Source organism: Erythrolamprus reginae, chromosome 6 (genome assembly GCF_031021105.1).
Source record: "Erythrolamprus reginae isolate rEryReg1 chromosome 6, rEryReg1.hap1, whole genome shotgun sequence".
Lineage (NCBI taxonomy): Eukaryota > Metazoa > Chordata > Lepidosauria > Squamata > Dipsadidae > Erythrolamprus > Erythrolamprus reginae.
Window position 1 is genome coordinate 303,226 of NC_091955.1, and position 20,690 is coordinate 323,915.

The following is a 20,690-nucleotide window of genomic DNA, read 5'->3' on the forward strand; positions in this document are numbered from 1 at the left end:
AGCCCTGTAAGCACATTGTTCAGATGGCTACAAACACACTGCAGCCACAACAGACAGACCAGCGTTACAACATCAGCCATTATAAAAATAGATACAGTGCTGACCACTCAACCCACCAATGCAAAACCAACACAAGTGATGACACAATTGCAACCATCTGGCATCAGTGTAGCACGCAAAACAGCTGAAGGCCTCCAAGAAATCTTGGGGAAACCAGGAGACCCAGGGAGAGAAAAACAAGAGCCCTCTACCACGTACAGGGCACGGACTCTGCCAGCCACCACGTAGGGCAAACTAGCAGGGAAGGTCCATGTAGTACCAACTAGTAGCCAGAAAATAGGATATGAAGACCTTAATCTCACAACACCCGGTTGATGGAGGCAACCATAATTTCACCTGGGAAGCTGTGGCCACCCTGGGCCAAGCGAAATCCCTGAACATGAGGGAATTCCCACAAGTTTGGCACTCAGACAAATCAACGTTCAAGTTCACACACCGGAAGAGTCGGAAAGACTTTCTTAGCAGCAATCAACCCCCAGATGAGCAAAGGGTTCCACCAGCAGCAACACCAAGGAAACAACCAAAGCAGTAAACCATGGCCGAATGAAAAGGACCACCAACGAGAAGGCGACGTCTCCACCGACCCTGGCAGGAGAACTTACGGTATATAAGAAAACAGCAAACTTCACCCCCTCCTGGCACTGAAGGTGCTACCTGGTGACTAGGAAGCCCTCTGCAAGAAAGGACCACACAGCTCAAGGCGGAGCTACTGGTGGTCTGTCCCATAGGCGCCCTAGAGCCTCCCCTGCGTTGGTGGTAATAGAAATTAAAATATAGACAAGAAGGAATAACACCCACACCTGCCCAGGACTGTTCTTATGCAGACACCAAGCAGAACCGGAAGTTTGGCAGAGGTTCCCCGTTGTTTTATTTATATTACCATGAGCGCCTACAGGACGACCAATTGGTGAGCTACGCAGGTGCTGATTTAATCAAAAGGCTTCCCAGCTTCTTTAGTTTTGCAAAGAAAAACAACAACAACCCTTTGCAGCTCAAGGGTTTTCAGAGACGCAGCTTCTACACTCTACGTAGACTCTGAGCTGGAACTTCTGAGAGGCCCAGAGGGACCCAGGATGAACCTGTACATGAAGACGGGGCTTAAAGCGGATAAAATTCACATGTTTGGGATGAAAAGAATCCGTTGCAAAATGTAATAAAAATGTCAGAGTGGAGACACCAGGCCCCAAACCTCCCACAAGACGTGGAGTTGCAACCTTCACTTACCTTACTTATTTTGCTCATGTTTGTGTGTGTGTAGAGAGAGCGAGAGAGCGAGAACAATCAAGTGTTGGCTGCAACGGTGAGGGCATAATTGCCATCTGGTGGTGTTTTTTTTTTTTTAATAAACTGCCTATGGGTGCCATCCTTCAAAGATGCCTGACCTTCCCAAGGAGGCTGCGGGGAAAGTGAAGCAGAAAGAAAAGGGAACATCTGAATCGAGAGGAATGGTCAAGTCGAAGGACCAGCCTGTCAGGTTCTGGGTGGGAGAACCAGTATGGAGCTTAACAGCCTCTTCCCTTTGATCCTGCAGCCTGATTGAGTTGCGTTCAGAAGAAAAGATCCCTCTAATTCGGTTGTGTTGGATTTTGGGACAAAATGTCCCCTCTCTGCTAGGGCAGATTCACGGGGAGACCTTCCCTTTCTCTCCCCCCTTTTGGATGGACGTGTTGGGACCCAACAAACGAGACCAGATTTGCCTCTGGAAGCGCCTCTGTTGGGAGGACATCAAGGTCTCTTTCTCCATCCTGCGTGCAAATACGCTTCCTCAAGAACCTCAGGTTAGAAACGGACTCCGGGTACGTGAAAAGTCCTTCTGGCTGAAGAAGAGGACACGGATGTGTGGGAGCCAGCCAACCTTTGTACATCAATGAAAGTCAGTGCAAAGCATAAGGCAACCTTTGGTCTCACGATGGAAGGGAAGGAAACCATCTCGTACAAAGTCTGTTTCCAAAGGCCGACAGCAGTGGCGCTCTCTTACGCGCTCCCTGGCACCAGAAACAACCCTGCAATCCATGCGGAGGCCGAGATCTCCATCGAGGGGATGGATGTGACTCCCGTGAATTTTATGGACCTCTTACATATTTATCGCGCAGCCGCTTGGTGCCAAAAGGAAGTCCGTCGTGCTAGAATCTGGCGAACGTGAAGGAAACAGAGAGGGGGAAGGAGACTTACCGTTAAGCCACCGGGAATCGTGCTGCTCGGTCCGGATCGGGTGGTGCTGCCCCAGGGTGCGAAAGATGGCGAAGTCTCTGCCCATAAAGTCTGCCGCTGTTCCTGAGTAGAGCTCGCCATCTGTAACATGGAATTGCAGCGGGTCAGAAACGGCAAAGGAGAAAGCCTCCCACCATGGGTTCCCAGGGCAGAACCCGAACCCCTAACCCTAATGCTAACCCTAACGCTAACATTAACTCTAACCCCTAGCCCTAACCCCAATCTAACCCCTAGCCCTAACCCTAACCTTAACCCTAACCCTAACCCTGCTGAGATTTTGGATTTGCCACGGAAAACGTCAGCCAGAGGCAAAACCGGTGTGCCATCTAGAGTGGGCTGTGCCCCTTTAGACACTCTCGGACTCTGCCGTGTCCGGTTTTACTTACAAATACTCAAATTTATGCAGCAAAGAATACATATTTAAGTGCAGACGAAAAGCTGAGTTGTGTGCACTTCATGTGGCCAGGTGCCATCACAGGCTTTGGGCTGGTTTTGCCCTCTTCCTTTTCGTTCAAAGACAATCTTGGCCCAGAAATTCCACCACACAAATGTTTTGTGCTCCAGGCGCTCAGTTATACACCTGCCTTTTAAGGACCCCCCCCTCCTCCCTCGAGTAAATCCAAGGTGCAAGTTACTGCAAAGCGAAGGGCTGTGTGTGTTTCAGGAAGTGCCCTCTGGGTAATTCCCACCAATCATTTCGGTTTCCAAACGGAGGCAGCCTGCCCTGCACTCCTCCCCCCCCCCCTGGTGTCGTTTTTAAGAGCACAAAGGATTTGTTAAAACACGGAACCATTTCCTTTCCTTAAGTGCTGCAGTCGAAAAAACAAGAGCCCTGAAATACTTTTCATCTTTCAAAGCACATCTGGAGGAGAGACACCACTTCCACTCTCTTCCTGACGCTCAAGTGACATCAAACTATGAACTGTTTCTGGATTCCCTGGGCCTCCGTGGTTGGCACTGGGCGCCCTCAGAAGAACAGAGAGTTGGGTGGGACCTTGGAGGTCCTCTAGTCCAGCCCCTTGCCTCTTGCCCAATCTCTTCTGAAAAACCTGCAGGGGTTAATTTATTTGCCTGGAAAGCCGCTTTCCTCTTTGCTCCGGCTGAGCAGGGAGTTGGGTGACGGGCAGTGCTGGACACGGGACAGCCCTTTCCATTGTGGATTGATGCAGTCCTGGAGCGCGGCCACATCGCTTGGCCTCATTTAGTGACAGCAGTCCCTGAATCCCAGGCAAGGCCCCCCGAATGACGCGGCCTGCAGACGTTGTGCATACGCCGACACGGGAGGCTTCCAAGAGGCGGGAATGGCCTAGGGGGCTGGACTAGAAGACCTCCAAGGTCCCACCCAACTATGCCGCCCTGTTCTTCTGAGGCAGAAGCCGCCTGCCCGCTCCCCAGGACCACAGGCCAAAGGGGAACTGGCCAAGTGTTTTGCAAGCTGGCTGGCCAGGAGGCAAAGGGGGGAGGCTGGTGGGCGCACCTGCCTCCTCCTCTTGGCAACGGTCGTGGCAGATCGAGTCCCAGGCGTGAGACCTTCTGAAGGTCTTCGGATCCAGGCACCCACCGGGGCTGACCAGCCAACTTTGGAGAGCCATAAAACAGACCACGGCCATAAAACAACTCAGGTGAATCTCCAGGCTTGGAACCAGTCGAGTGGAGCCGAATTCCCAGGCCTGGGCTGGCGTCCTTCTCTGATTGACAGGATTATAGTTTATTTCTCTCTGCTACGATGAGGTTGGGGGCAACGAGGGGGTGAAGCAGGTGGCAGCCAGTACTGAAGCCCCTACGTGGTTTTCGCCTGCAAATCCCCCCACGCTGACATTTATTTTATTTATCTATTAATCTAATTTATATGCCGCTCAACTCCTCAAGGACCCTGTAAAGTCATGCAAAGTCATGTGTTGTGTTTTGTGGGTTTAAATAAAGTTTACTTTTATATAAATAAATAAATAAATAAGAAGCCTGAAACTTTGAGAAAAGAGCCTGGAGTTAGTCACAGCGGGAGAAATATGACCCCCTCCCCCCCCAAATCGATTCTCTATTTTTCGTATTGAGAGCAATTCAAGAAATGCAACATTTATTTGCGGGGAGGGTGCCCGAGGATTGTGTTTGGAAACACTGGGTTGTCTAAAGGGGTCTTTGGGGGGTCCAGAGCTCTGCAGGGTGGCTGCTCACCCGTTGATTCAGGCAACATTCGCACCCTCATAAGGAGAAGCACCCAACCCTCGTCTGCAGGAAGAACCAATTGCTGGGACCAGGCTGGTGCTTCAATCGGCAGCACCAGGCGGCCCAGCTCTTTCTGAGGGGCTTCAAGCCCAGGAAACCGGCCCTTGCCCAAGACCCCCCCCCTTGTCCTTGCCGCTTCTGTCCACGTGAGGATGGAGGCCTCCTCTGGGCATCCAGTTATTGTCCAATGGAACATAAAGGCCTTTACTTCTTCTTTTATAACCCTGCCCCCAACCTCAGATCTTGAAGAATCTGTCTGTCTTCAGATCTTGGCTGTAAATCAAACTCATTTGTCCTGTCTCCAGATCTGAACTTTGAGTCAAATCAGAGCTGGGTACAATAATTGGAAGGAACAGAGGCAGAAGTTTTGGGTTGTGTGTTTGTGTGTGTCTGTGTGTCTGAAGCTGCTTCATGCTACATACCTATTAAGAGAGAAGCTGTCAGAAGTTTGGGGTCGTAGGGGCTTTTGCCTCTGCCGTTTTCAAAATGTGAATCTTCCAGCTTGAAGATGTTGTTGTCCTGTTGAGAAGAAGGGACGAGCAAATGGTGGATCTTAGCAGACTGATTACTGGAGATGTGTAACTCATAAAAACCATTTGTGCATTTATTTTTAACCCACCAGCTAGCTATTGTTATTTCTCTTTCTTACGCTTTCTTTCTTATTTGATGGTCAATGTACCAGATAACAAAGCAAGCGTGACTTTATAGAACTGGGTGAATTGCTTTCTGGTGGACTAAGTAGAGACGTCTTTCTACTTCTTTTTAAGCCTCTGGGCCACCAAAGTCTCTTTCCTGGTGTGTTTCTGCAAAGTGGCTTTTAAGTTTCTATGAAGCTTAGATCGCTTTCATCATCAGAGAGGTTTCATGGGTCTTCAAACTCTTTTTAGAGACTTTTTGATACCTACACAATTGCGGCAATGCCTTTGTTTCCATAGCCCATAAAATCATCTGCTACGACGTCTTTCCTGTCAACGACTACTTCAGCTTCAACCACAACAACACACGAGCACACAACAGATACAAACTCAAAGTGAACCTCTCCAAACTTAACTGTAGAAAATATGACTTCAGCAACCAAGTAGTTGATGCCTGGAACTCACTACCAGACTCTGTAGTATCATCACCAAACCCCCAAAACTTTACCCTTAAGGCTCTCCACTGTTGACCTCACCCGATTCCTGAGAGGTCAATGAGGGGTCTGCAAAAGTTCACCAGCATGCCTTCCGTCCCCTGTCCTCAGTCATGTCTCCCTCTCATTAGTACCCATCTTGTGAATATAAACTGTCATTTCTTTGTATACTACCAATATCGACAAATAAAAATAAATTTGGGATTATTGAAGGTGACATTTATTGCCAGGAGTTCAATTTATCCCTGTCGAAAGAAAGGAAGGAAGGAAGGAAGCTAGAGAGAGGGAGGGAGGGAGAGAAGGAGAGAGAGAGAGAAAGAAAGAGGGAGGGGAAGAGAGGGAGACTGACTTTTCAGGCACCTGAGAGGGTGGGGGAGAGGCAAAGACTATTGATTGGGAAAGGAAAGACTGACTCTAGACTCCAAAGAGGTTTATCAGGTAAGCAGCTAAGGAAAAGCGAAAAGAAGAGGGAAAAGACACCAATGGAGCCCATGGGTCAAACTAAAAGGGCCGGAGGAAAGAGACTTGAGTGAGAGGAACCCACCGAAGGATCCGGCACAAATACATCAGCCGAAAGAAAAGTCCCAGATTAAAGATTACAGGATGAAAAGAAACCAAACCAACGAAAAACCCTTTTAAAATCTCCAAGACCAGCAAAACTATTTTTGGTGCAATGGTTTTGTGGATTGGAATCCACTTCAATAGATGAATCAAGTGCTCTGCTGAATTACAGCATCATTTCATGCATCTATGCGGTTGGAGCAAAGGATTTGCAATATTATTCATTTTCCCTCTAGTTCTTTTTTAGGATCATAAAACACACACTCTCCTTTTTTCCCTTTCTTAAGACTCAGTTACACATTTTAGCAAAATCACAGGGTGCTCGTGGGGGAGGGTCTGTTTCAGGCCACAGATAAACAGATTTGGGCTTCTGGATGTTTCCTAGAGAAAAAAGTTGGGACGAATTATGATGAAAAGCTTCCTTGTGCGCAATTTTCCCTTCCCTTTCTCTCTGTGTGTAAAAGAAGGAAAATACAAAGGTGTCGTCACAAAAATGGTAGAGCTTTTGTACTTGACAACTTTATCAAAAGTCATGACGCAAATACATCACTGCACAATTTGGACGATAATGTCACCATGCACAAGTTGCCCCTGAGACATCAGCTGTGTAGATATATGAGCTGCTTGGAGGAGCAGAGTCGGCGCTTTTGACCGCTTGAAGGGAAGGACGAGAGGAAAAGTTGGTAAGTTTGTTAGCAAAGAAAATATCAGGGGAACAAAGAGGAAGAAACCTGCCTTGTATTAAGTCGTCATCCCGTTGTCGGTTTTTCTAACTCAACTTTCCCCAACTCCGTATTCTACAAATCAGTTGAAACAGCCTGGCTGAGAGATAAGACCATCTTTGACCCCCGGACATTCACGCTCTTAGGTTGTAGCCCTGCTGCCACTCCTGACATACCATAAGTGCTACCACTGCCCTCGGTGGAATAGTTCCCATTTTCAGGGTGTTTTTCCCCCCTTCCCCTTGCCCCCTCCCTTCCTCCAAGGGGCGACTCCAGTCATTCTCAGCCAACTAATGTCGGGATAAAAACAAGATCAGGAAATGAACATTGTGGCTCTCTCTGACCCATGGAGAACCTCAAAGGCAGCAGCCAGCACCGTGAATTGAGCCCAGGTTTACGGACCCACCAAATCCTTTACGTAAAGCCCTGCTGGATTTATTCATTGATCCCAAAAAATTGTGTCCTACTAGACGCATTAGGGAAACTCAGAAGTTTGGGCCTGTAGCGTGAGAACTACCCTCTACTGGTATACCACCCGCCAACAGCCGGGGTGGCGCATTGGTTAGAGTGCAGCCCTGCAGGCTCCTTCGGCTAACTGCCAGCTGTAGTTCAGCAGTTCAAATCCCACCACCGGCTGGAGGTCAACTCAGCCTTCCGTCCTTCCAGGGGGTGTGTGTGTCAAATGAGGACCCGGATTGTTGGGGTTTGCAAAAGGCTGGCTCTCTGTCAACTGCCTAGAGAGGGCTGTTAAAAGCAGTAGGAAGAAGCGGCATATAAGTCTAAGTGTTATTGCTTTTGCTAATGTTTAAGACCTGATGCTTATCATTCAGCACACTGTCAACATCCAACTTTACTCGGTTAATAGCAACTTTATTTTTAAAGTTTTATATTTACCAACTATAACCAGGGGATGCAGCTGAGAGATCAGATGAAGTTCTAGTAGAAATTAAGAAAAACCGATATGCTTCCGAATGCTTCATGGGTCAGGCCGCACTTAATAATAATATCCGGTCCAGGAGAAGACCGCACGACCTGACCCTCGCCTTCAAGCCAAGCGCTGGACTCTGCGTTACATAGGAACCACGTGGCGTTTTCCCAAAAGAAGGAAGAATGGGGTCCAATCACAAGGGGCCCAGTTTACCTGGGCAGAAGGTGAAATGCTGAGGGTGGAGCTGCCTTGAGAGATGATGGGGGGATTTAAAGAGAGGCCATGGGACCAGCTACCGTCCGCCCGTCTCCCTGGACTGGATGCCCAGGCCCTTGGAAGGACCCTCCCATACCCCTCCCCATTACAGTCCTGTGCGATTCTGAGCTCAGAAGCTGAGACCTGTTTTTTTATGCTGCCTGTTTCCTGGAATACAAGGGGACAATTTCTAGGCCTGCTCAGCCTTGTCTCTCCGCTGCAACCACGTGGATTTAATTTGGTGGCAGTGAAATCGAGGAAAGAGCTTTTGTAGCTCGGCCAATTGCTCCTGGGGTAGAAAGTCAGCTGGACACGGTTCCTGGACTAAGAGGGGCAGGATGCCTTTGGTAGGAGACCGGCCAGTAAAATCGGGTGAGGACAATGGCAGCTCAGACCCTCACACAGATTTGGGTTAGTAGGGAAGCGAAAGCCTCCCATTGGTTGTTGAACCGTTGATGTGGACGTTGGTGCCACGAAGCTCCACTTGAGATAGAAAGCGAGAAAATATTTTCCCCGTCATGAAGGGACCTTCACTTTTAGACCGGATGCTTTGGAACGAATGGCCTGGAGTTGATCTCTGCACGTTTCCCTGACACTGGGGCTCCCTCCTAGACCCATAAATGTCTTCCTACGTCTTGATTCCAGAGTGCGCGCACTTCTATGCGCTCCACACTCCTTGGGGACACGGAGTGAGATGCGTTGTTCTTTGGTTCCTGGCCAGTTTTGGGGAGAGGAAGGGGCCATGGGAAGCGGAGGGGGGAGGAACTTGGCAAGTGGAGCTGATGAATGGGCCCCCTGACCAGGCATGCGGTGGGGGGAAACTCCCCGATTGGTGCAGTCAAAACGTTTGATGGGCTTGAAATACTTGAGAGTCGTCATTTCATTCCTGAGAATGAAGGGCTGACACTGAGGAGGAGATGGGCGCCAAGTAGAGGATCTCACCCCCCTTGTTACTAGACGAAGGCCCACGAAGGTGACCCCACAGAGGTGGGCGAGGGCCTAACACTGTGTGAGGACGTCAGAAATGCCGTATTCCCTGACCTAAGATACCATCAGGAACACTGAACAATCCTCGGAGGAGCCTGAGCATTGGAATCTCTCTGCAACCACATGCAGCTTTGTCATGCGTCATCTATCGCCTCCACACAGGAAAAATCTCTGGACAAAAACAAACAAATGCTACCCTGTGATGAATGCCTGTTTCCTATGTGGAAGTTATTAAATAGCCGGCAGATGCAACACCGTGAGATACGCAGCCGTCTCTGGGCCTGAGTTATTATGAATCCTGCACTGCGTTTCTCAAAGTACATTTGGACAAGAATTTATCAAGCATAATTGTTTCTGCAGGGACTGTTCTTAAGCGAATCCTGCAAAATTGCAATGATTTTCAAAATTAATATCATTCTGTTCCTCTTTTGCCCTCTACGTTTCTTGCAACCGTTTAGTTTGATTTGCTACAGTCAAAGAGGCTTTCAGAAGCTTTAGTCCAGGGTCCACTCGACCTCCCAATGGTCGTAAATGTATCTATAAAATGTAGTTCTCCATCAATGTTGAGATTCTGGACCTGCAGGGCGGCTGGTGGTGCAAACGTTGCCCACCTCTGCCCAGGTTTTGGCTGGACAAAGAAATCAAGACGGAGGCTCCTTGTCTGATCCCTTGGATTTCTTTGGGAAAGCGGCAGTGCAGCCTAGTGGGTATTGTGGGTCTGGGACAACTCACACGGCAGGAGAACAACTCTACGCAGGACAAGTCGACAAATGGAAAAGTTAAATTAATTTCAAAGGAATCGTGGCCAATAATAACAATAATAATAATAAAGAGGGTCAACCCAGAAGCTCCCGATATCTGTCGCCGTTCATCGCCCGCAGTCCTTGCCCTAGCGCAGCGTCACTCCGACTCAGAGCAAACCATCCAGATGGAGTGAAAACGCGCCTGCTGTCTCCCACATCTAACTCACAACAGCCACACTCACCCTGCACACAGTGCAATGCATGAGCTACAACTGCCAACCTAGGGGGAACGCAATTACTTTAATAACCTGCAAATGGCTGAAAACCCCTCAATTTGACTCGGCTGATGACGACTCCATGCTAGGAACCAAGCAGCTGCAGAGAGTGTCCGGAGGCCTTGGGAGTCGCCAGGTCCACTTGACTGCCCACACAACTATCACCTCTGACGCCCACTTGCACCACGTATTACGTAGCAAAAATAATTTGTTTCTAACGCAATATATCCAACAGCTTTCATAATATTTTGTGCAGGAAGCCAACTTGGCGCAGGAGTGAAGGGACCTGAGTTCAGGTCTTGCCGTAGGAGCTGCTTTGCTTTAAATAGTTGGACCAATTGTGGAATTATAGATGCATTTGCTGTACGATGGTCCTGAATTGTATAGATCAAGTCCTCGAGTGGGGAATGGCTGTGACAATCTGGCTGTTGTTGCCTGACTCGATTGAGCTCCCTCGGGGCTGTCAAGAAAGAGACGCCCTTTCCATATTCCCCCTTTCAAAAAGAAATAATAACTTTCCACTCATAAATAGCATGGTTGGAGTATAAAATCAGCTATGAAAAATTGACTGCACTGGCGTCCTTTGAGATGTATGTTCCAGCAGACATAATTACAATGTCTTCTTTGACAAGTTAAAATTACTCTATAGAATTCGGTTTTAAACAAGCTTATGGATTTTTTTTCTCCAAGAATATATAAATGGTTCCCTTCTGAATAATACAGAACTGGCGTAGGCAGTAAAATATATCTATTTCAGTGGACTCCGGACATAGGATATTGGAGATTTGTTTTCGATTCAGAGCTCCTGTGAATAATTGTATGCATTGTAATAGAGTTAAATTTAGGTTGTGAAATGAACTACAAGATAGAAATTACCACTGACATTTGATAACCCTCTCTTGATAATAATCATAATAAAAGTGGCCTGGAACACATATTTCAAAAACGTTTAACCATATTATTATTATTATTATTATTATTATTATTATTATTATTATTATTATTATTATTATTATTCAAAAGTCTGCTTTTTCTTTTTGACCAAAAAAAAAATCTATTTAGACAAATTCTGAGAGAGAATTATTAGTTTTTGTTCTGGTGATTGATCAGAGATGAATAATATTGCATCTTCCTTATTATTTTTGACATTGATTGAATCATCTTCCACTTTAATTGTAGTTCCATTTCACACTAAGCCCTCTGACTTCCAGTACTGGAGTTCACACTTTCAGCTAATGGGGTGGTGGTGGTGGTGGTGAAATAACCAGCGTAATACAAGTTATTAAAGTGTCTTTATCCCCTTTTAAATCCAACTCTTCTTCTTCTTCCCATCCAGTTTCATTCAATATGTGTCTCCTGTGTGATAGATTGCGCAGCCTTGTTTCTCTGCCAATCTTTGGCTTGATAAATGTTGGCAATTTGCATGGATTCTGAAAACCAGAGCCAGAACATCTGCTACGTCAAACCGATGCTCACTTATGTTTTAAATACATTTAAAGTTATGTTTCTTGCAGCCCCTGCGTCTCTCTCACAGCCTCATGTTTATGGGATGTCTGAAACAGCGTGTTTGGGGTAGGAAGCATCACACATTTGGGGTGTGTTACGCACAGGATTTGAATTTGTTCTGCGATTGCCCCGTCTGGGGGAAACACTGACGTGGTGGTCAATACGGTTTTTACAAGAAAAATAAGGCTCAATGCAGCCTCTACACACTGTTTATGTGTCAGAGTGTGTAACCGATCCACTCAGTCCCCTGGGGTTGGGCGGCACCTAAGTCCAGATGAAATTACATGTGGACACATCAAGCCAGAAATGAGAATTCTGCACTGTCAGCAGGAAAGTTGTCTTTGAAGAAACAAGCTGTTATTTGTGAATTAGATGGAAAGAGTTTTGTGTGGACGAGGTTTCATTGATTCTGCCTGTCAATCTGGAGGGGAGTTTGGAGGGATTCTGTCTGTGTTTGGTGTTGTTTTGTCATTTCCTGCAGTCCTTGCTTTGTTTTTCTTTTTTTTTGGGGGGGGGGGTTGGGTTGAAGCAATAAAAAGGAAGGAGGGAGACTGCACAATCTGCAGACCCTGTGGAGGTTTTTGGGAGCTGCAGCCAAGAAGGCCCTTCTCACCCACACGCCAGGGCATCAGTTCCAGGGAAAGAAATCTGTGGAGACAAATTGGGGAGCTGGACCCTGGTTATCTCTCTCCTGCCCCCTTTCACATTTCCCCCAGAAGTTTCTCAGCTCTCCTGTTTTCCAAGTGGTGATGTCAGGGGGAGGAGGAGGAGGAGGAGGAAGATAGGGAGGCTGGCTGGAAGGCAAGATAAGGCTCAGCAAACACTCACGCCCCCCCCCCCCCAGATGGAGGGGAAGGGGTGGTGAAAAGGGGAGACCCTCCCGCCAAAGCAAAGGCCAGCTCTCTTGACCCAAAGGGTGGTGGGGGAGGGGGGATTTATCTCGGTGCACCTTCTCTCCGGACTCTGCCTCTCACCACTCGGCCTTCCTCCCTTTCACAGGCAAATAGGTTCAATATCCAACTGAAGCGACAACTGTGTCTTCTCTCGAGAGCAGCCGGATTCCCCTAATTTTAGGGCCCAAGTGTCTTTTCAGCCAGTTTGAAACAAGGGCTAAATCCTTAACTGCCTAATCATTGTGTTAAAAGATGACCAGCAGCCTTGGTCAGGTTTTCCCTTGTTGAGGAACCTGCCTCCCCAAAGCCACCTGGTATGATTGCCAACTTTGCTTTCTTTTTGATCCGTTGTAGCCAAGGGGGGTGGGGGGCTTCAGCATTTTTAGCAGGGGGGTCTCTGCCCAGTTGTTGGGTGGGCGTGGCCACGGAGAGTTTCCGAATGTCCTCTCTGAGGCCTCCTCTCAGTGTAGGGCTTGGGGTCCGTTGAGTGGGTTACTTAGTCAACAATCTCCTCTCCTACTGTCAGTGAGTTCACGAGAGATCCAGATTTGCCCCAGTTCTTTCTCCGTTGACCCCTGATCCTGGTCATCAGCAACAGTGGCCTGATCTTGGCCAGTAAGTGGACTATGTGGGGCAGGAAAATGAAGACATTTTCCAGGGTGCCATTTTTCCCCCTCCAAGAACCAAAACTCTGTTTCTCCGTTGAATGTAGATTCTGACGTGGAAGAGGTGTTGCTTGTCTCCTGGAATAATGATCAGAATCCTCACAGTATTTAATAGGGCCAAGCCTTCACCTTCGGAACCAACGTCCCCTGGGGGTTTCCTTTGCGATACTTACTGAGTGCCTCTACTTAGGCCAGAGCAAGAACCCACCAACACCTCCCGTCTCCAATATGTTGCCTTGCTGTATGTCTGACACTTTTGATACATGCAGGGCCTACGTGAGAACTCAAGGGCAGCCAAGTAGGTTTGTTATCATTCCTTCTTTTTGGTATCTCTTCATTTTTCCATTGCTGGGGGCGTAGGTAATCCTCGCCACTCTCAAGATCTGGATAATCAAGTATTGAAATTAAATAGAAATATCACCTAAAAGATTAGCAATAGATAAAAGTAATTTTTTTTGGAGTTTAAATAAAAAATGTGCAAGCATAAACGTTATAATGTAAAAATGTAAATATCTCCGATTGAACTTCTGATAGAAATGGGGACGTAACGTATCCCAACCAGTGTATGTTTTTGTGTCTTAATCAAAAAAGAAAAAGGGATGAAAAGACATTGGGCCTGGTCTCCCAAGAGATCCAAGCGAAAGCCACGGCCTACGAGGCGGAAGGCATTTAGGCAAAGGGAGACACCCGTAATAATGACTCATGGGATCCTTTGGAGCAGGAACTCCCGACCCAAGTCCAAATCTCGGGGCAGCCCAGGTGGACAGAGGAAGCGGACTCGTTGTGTGGTGAGATGAAGGATCGGCTTTATTTCCTCGGGGCAAAACCAGACCTGACCGGAGCCCCATCCCTGACCCGGGTGAACACGGGGGTCAATATCAAGCAAGGAATGCAGGCAGGTTACAGCCTGAGCAGCCCGGGGGAGATGAATTCTCTCAGCTTTCCTTCCTTTGCAAGACTACATTATTTATTCTATTTTTCTGTACTTATTTGGATCTTTACAAGCAAAACTATTTCCAAAGTAATGAGGGACCGTTGTGGAATTAAAGTGCTACACAGAACTTTAAATGCGACCCTCTTTCCAAGACATTAATGCCGTGTACAATTATCCTGAACAGAAAGGTTAGAATAAAACCCTTCATTATCAAATATGACTCCACCAAAACTACCTCCAAGATCTCAGCAGACGGCAACAGCTTCAGTGTCCGGTTCTTCTCTCTCACTCACTGCTTCACCTACCAACTCATCATCATTAGGAAGTTCTTCAGGCTGGACAATCTACAAGGTCTCTCAGCCTTTCATTCTGCAACCTGGGGCCATAAACCGGAAAAAATAGCCCCGGACGGAGGCAAGGGGCAGTGAAAAGGCCGTTTCCACAAGGGGCCCAGCTGGGTCTCTTTTTCAATGCATCCTTATCTCTATGCAATTTCACTCTCTGACATACACCTGCACTTTATTTATGATTGAATCTGAAGCCCCACCTCATTTATGCTAATAAGGCAGCAAAAAGACATGTGGAAGACGGGATACAATCAATGAAGTTAAAGCCAAAATCTGAAATTAATTAATTAATTAATTCATTCATTCATTCATTCATTCATTCATTCATTCATTCATTCATTCATTCATTCATTCTACATGGATACCAATTCACCAATCAACTTATTCTTCATGCAAAAAATTGCCAATGCATTGAGATATGGTAACTGCTTCAGGTAACAATAATGACCTTCTTGTTACTAGCCATGATACTTTCACTGAGAAAAACTATACCTGTAAAAATTTCAATATCCCAATTTAAGTTTCAAATGGCTGAACAAACTCTTCAAATAGTTCAGCTAAAAAGAAATATTTTACAACTGCTGTTGGTTAATTACTGGTGTTAGGACAAATCACGGCATCATATAAACTGAGCTTAAACCTTGACAAGACTTACATCAGTTACAAAAATAATATATGTGCAGTATTTTATTTATGAAGAATGATATGGTGATTTTTAAAAACTTGATATAATTTTTTCGATATTGTTCGATAAAACTATTCTATTCTAAAAATTGCATTACATAAGGAAAGTTACTACATCATTGTCTTATTATTCTTCTGACCGACTTCTAGGAAAAAGGCACCTGGCTTATTTGATTCGATATTCGAATTAGCCTTGATATTGGTTTAGATAACTGCTTCTTCCTTATGAGGCCATAAATGGGGATTGTATTCCACCCTAAGTCTTTTCAAAGGTCTCAGGATTGAGTAACTTTTTGGATAATAATCAGCGCCATTTATCACTACACTGGATTCCTTTCTTTCTTTCTTTCTTTCTTTCCTTCCTTCCTTCCTTCCTTCCTTCCTTCCTTCCTTCCTTCCTTCCTTCCTTCCTTCCTTCCTTCCTTTCTTTCTTTCTGAAAGCAGAGAACCACACAGACACTTCATGGTTCTGGCAAAAAAAAAACCCTCAGGGAAAAGTCCCTGCCGTTAGTCTGACCGGTTGTTCTTTCGGCCTCTAACGTGTCTCCAGGAAGGTGAAGGCTGCGCCATCCAAGCGAGGACGTTGGAAAGGAAGAAAAGATCGGGGTCCCTCTGTCTGAATTATGGGGTCATGTGCTTCCCCCCCTTTTTAAAAAACAGGTATCTGGTTCATATCATCCTCTGCAGAACTCTTGAGCCCATTTTATTAAGGAGTCAATTACATAATCAAATTCCATTGATTAAAGTCATTCTGATTTAATCTGCGGAATTGGACATACGGCCATCCAGATTTAATCGCTTTATCTGGAATAAATCAGAGGAGAGGAAGCCAGGAACCTCCTGTAATTGTGTTCTAAGACTCCCTTGTGATTTACAACGTGTTACGCGCAGCTTTCACAAGACTACGGGTCTGTACGATAACACAACCTCCCTCTAAGGGGCGAAGTATTGTGAAGGTGGTGCTTCAAGGAGCGTTCATTCATATTTGTGGCTCCCAGGGATCAGCATTTCATCTCTTGACCCATTAAATCTGCAGCGTACAGGTCGGCAGTTGAGCAAGAGGAAGACAACAAAAGAAGGTTGGGGCTTATTGGACATTAAACCATTTCTTTCATGTAAATAATCAATCAAAGTAATTGATAACCAACCAGATGGATAACCAAGAGTTGTAGAAAGCCCCCAAGTCATATTAATTTTCAGATTGCCCACTGGTCACGGATATTTCAAAACGATATAATTTCTTGAAAGGTATTTGAATGTTAGTATAATTTCTTTCCATTCTGAGTTGAGAAATACACAAACACTTCAAGACAAGGCTTAAAAATATGTATATGGCAATTAAAGAACAGCCCCAAAATTCCTACCTCGAAATGAACCTGCGCAAGTGGACCTCCCCCCTTTGGTCCTCCACCATCTGAAAACTGTAGAGTGCCCCCCCCCCGGAGCATCTTCCCTATTCCAGAACCAACATATGATTCCCCTGCCACCTAGTTTGTATCCGTGGGAGATTTCCCCAGAAATGAGTGACAATTGAAGAGTTTACTCCCTCAATACGCACACGGAGCAGTGACATTTATTGAGAAAGTGACCGTTAGAGAGAACTGCAATTATCCCGTGTCTGAGCCACGCACGGTTACCCTGCGCTGTGATACCACCGGAGTGGGTCAACCTGAGGGTGAGGGGCCAGGTCATCATGAACATATCAAGGCTGCCGAGAGCCCTGGACGGGTCCACGTTTGCAGGAGGTTTTTCCCACTGAGCTCCATTGCAAGAGTTCAGAATGGAGTTTCATGCTTGCTAAAATGCAGAGTTTGGACAACAGGTCCTCCTGTTGTGAGTGTGCAAACACAAAAGGGAAGAAGGACTCCAACAGGACTCACAACCATGGCTTCAGGAGGGGTCACACTGAGCCTCTGAAACACACAGCTTTGAACTGCGTGTGATTCTTCATTGAGTTTATCTAGATTCCCAGAAATAATATTCAGATAGTTGATATTTAGCATCAATGCAGACAAAACACAAGCTAGGATTATTGATTGCTGAGAGCTGACCTTTAATCACATATTTGTGGCTGCCATCTTGGCCTTTTTGCCCCCAATTATACACCATCCTTAACACTCCATGCATTCAAAACACAGGGATTAAAATCCAGTGAATTATTTCCTGTTGTGCTTTTCATCTCTTCCTTGAGTTGGTCTCTCTCTTCCCATTAACCTCTCTCGCGCCTAAAGGGATCCTGCAGATCTTTCCTCTGGATTTATTACTCTCTCTCTCCCTGAAGTCCAAGGCAAACGCTTGATTAGGCTCGGTGGGGTGATTTTTGCCAGGATATAAGCAAAGTGATAATTGAATAATAGATCAGCCCAGAGTCCTCACTCAAGACATAGCTGAGTCCTTCCATTTGGGAGGCATGTTGTGGAGAGTTTTGGACAGGTGTGTAATTGCTGGGAAAGTTGAGGGAATCTGAGGAATTCCAACACTACCGATAACATAGCTGCCCTCCCAAAAGACCTTGACTTTGTGTCCGAATGGTCAAACATCTGGCAACTCCAAATCTCAACCAACAAATGCTCTGTCCTCAACATTGGCAAAAGGAATCAGAACACCCAGTACAAGACCTTGAATAGTCAAGACCTTACAGACGACCCTCACTCCGTAAAAGACCTTGGATGACTCCTATCAAATGACCTAAGTGCCAAAGTTGCCCACTGCAACAACATCACCCAAAAGGCTGCAAGAGTTGTTCACCTAATCCTAATCTCACACTACTAACCAGAGCACACAAAACTTTCGCCAGACCAATCCTTGAATACAGCTCATCTGTCTGGAACCCACACCGCATTTCAGACATAAAGGCGTTAGAAAATGCCCAGAGATACTTTACGAGAAGAGCCCTCCATTCCTCCACTCGCAACATAGTACCCTACACAACTAGACTCACACTCCTAGGTTTAGAAAGCTTAGAACTACGTCACCTTAAACACGACCTAAGCACAGCCCACAAAATCATCTGCTACTGACTCTACTTCAGCTTCAAACGCAACACATGAGCACACAACAAATACAAACCCAAAGTGAATTGTTTGTAGAATATACGACTTCAGCAACTGAGTAGCAAATGCTTGGAACTCACTACCCCTACTCTGTGGTTTTGTCACTAAACCCCCAAAACTTTGCCCGTAGACTCTCCACTGTTGGAGGTCAGTGAGGGGCATGCATAAGTGCACCAGCGTGCCTTCCGTCCCCTGTCCCCATGTTTCTCTCCTATCAGTACCTATCTCGTGCATATAAGAAATGTTATATCTATGCATATTATCAATACGTACTTGACAAAATAAATAAATAAATATAAAAGGCCACGATCAAGGTGGATGGACTTTAGGCCAGCTGTGATGGGTGCATCATTGGGAGAAGAGCTGAAGGGCCAGACTGAAGAGTAAATACAACTGACCGCTCGGCAGGTGGGCCCTCCGTCATCTTCCCCTTCGGTCTGTCTTCTTCGTAGAGGAGAATCGATCCAAGGCCACCTTGACTTGTGCCTTCATCTGCTCACGACTGGTGAGTCGACTTGGCAACGTTTGTCTCTCAACAGATGTCGGGACACTTAAAAGCCACCTCTGTGCTCTTCTGAAATACCACTTAGACCAGAAAATCCAGCTCTTCTTCTAGATATCCCAGCAATTATTTCCCAGTCATGATCATTGAGATGACTGGATATTGATTGGCACACAATCATTTATGAACTAAGCCACATCCACCGGGAAATATGGCGATATCCTTTAAACATAGGAAGGACCAACGGGAATCAGTGAAACCTGATGGGATGGCGCCTGGCCGTTCACTTGGGCCAACGGAGTCGCCAGAAAGTGCTCAGGGGACACTGGGTGAATGTCAAAGGGGAGGAACCGGGAGACGGCGAAGTCTAGTTCCCCCTGAGGCCCAAAGGCAGCCGGACCCTCTGTCGTCTTAACCCTGGGAAGCAGATGGGGGCAAATCCCCCCTGAAAACCTGCATTTGCCAGGCGTCGACCCTGATGGGAAGTCACATGCCTGCACACACCCCACACACACAAGGAGGGAGGAGGGCTGAGCGTTCTTTAATAGCCAGAGTCAACGTTTAGCTGCGAATTCTTTTCTGCTACACTTTACAGGGGAATGAAAAGTGGCTCCATTGTAAGGTGTGCGTTTGTGCATGTGTGTGTGTGAGAGAGAGGGTGAGGGAGGGAGGAGACAAGATTAATGTCTCTCTCGGTTACTACGGTGCCTTACCGACAGCAAGGGCTGAGAAGGCAACGGATGTGCGAAGGGCTCTCTCTAGGACAATGGCCAAGAGTTGCTCTCGTCATCACTTCTGGGCCCTGTTAGGTGGACATTATCTTCTAGGCACTATTTTTTTTTTTGTAATTCTGAGATCCAGGAAAACAAGGAGCCAAGCAACACAACACAACACAGCCCTTCCGCCACCCAAAAACCCACGTCCAGCCTCAGCCTTTTGGCCGCGTGGGACACTTCACCACCAGCCAACCAGGGCGGTCCTAACAAGGAAGGAAGGAAAGAAAGAAGGGGACCGTTCGCCTCCTCTTGAGCGATGATCCTTAAAAAGCGAATTTGGGAACAGGGGAGGTCTGATTCCAAGAGAGGTCCAGGGACCCTCTGGGGCATCTAGATGAGCCTCTTTCACACACACACACACACACACACGCACAGAAAGAGGAGGAGGTCTAATGATCCAGCCCTATTCCCAGAGAGAGAGAGAGAGAGAGGGGTCAGTTCAGGCTCTGGGCATCTAGACGATCCCATGCCTCTTTTCCCTCCTTCCTCCCTTCGTGTGGAGGGTCCCCAAAGTGTGTGGGGGGAGGAGGCTTTGGGGGCTCTTTCACACACACACAAACACACACACACCAGTTCATCTTGAGGGTCCCCCGAAGTGGGGTAGGGAGGGGGCTTTGGGACCCATGTCAACATCTGGAAGCTCTTTGAAAAAAGTTGGGCAAATCATAAAATGTTTTACCAAGAATTTCCACTTCAAATTAAAGGCAATTGATTAACCCCCCCCCACCAAATTCCACAGGGTAAAAAGACTTGATTTATTCCCGCGTGCCGTCGGTTATTTATTTCTTTTTACCGTTATTGCCTTATTTCCACATCCCCATGGCAGCCCCCCCTTCCTCCCCTCCCCGTGAGCCGCAGAGTTAGCGCTGGCATCCTTTGCGTGCTAAAATTGGGGCTTGGGGGGGAACTGCCCCCCCCGGGCTCTCCTTAAGCCATCTATAATTCTGAAGGATGCGAAAGACTTTTCAGAGCTGATGAATGTCGTGGGGTTCATTTAATGACATATAATTTATCTTGTCAGGCACAACGATACTTTCCCAGCTTCGCTGCTAGAAATAGTTTCGGAAGCTTCCAGAGCCTCCTTCTGTGCCACTTGAACAGCTTGTGCTACCTACAGACTTGTGCCGGTTAACACAACTGCAGAACTGGTATTTCGCAACACTTTTATTTTTACCTCTCGCACAGAGGCTCTGATCCTCAAAACGTTGAATATTTGAAGTGACCAATAGAACTTAC

The 20,690-nt window shown here is 46.7% G+C and overlaps 1 protein-coding gene across 2 annotated transcripts in view; it reads right to left on the minus strand.

Annotated features, from left to right (window-relative positions):
- The window catches only part of SEMA3A (semaphorin 3A), a 103,513-nt gene that overhangs the window by 25,498 nt on the left and 57,325 nt on the right, over positions 1–20,690 (minus strand). For both annotated transcript variants that reach the window (XM_070754933.1, XM_070754932.1), the window contains 2 exons: positions 4,917–5,013; positions 2,233–2,352 (listed from right to left, as the gene is read on the minus strand). In XM_070754933.1, coding sequence (XP_070611034.1) covers positions 2,233–2,352; positions 4,917–5,013 — 217 coding nt within the window. The remainder of the gene's footprint in view (positions 1–2,232; positions 2,353–4,916; positions 5,014–20,690) is intronic.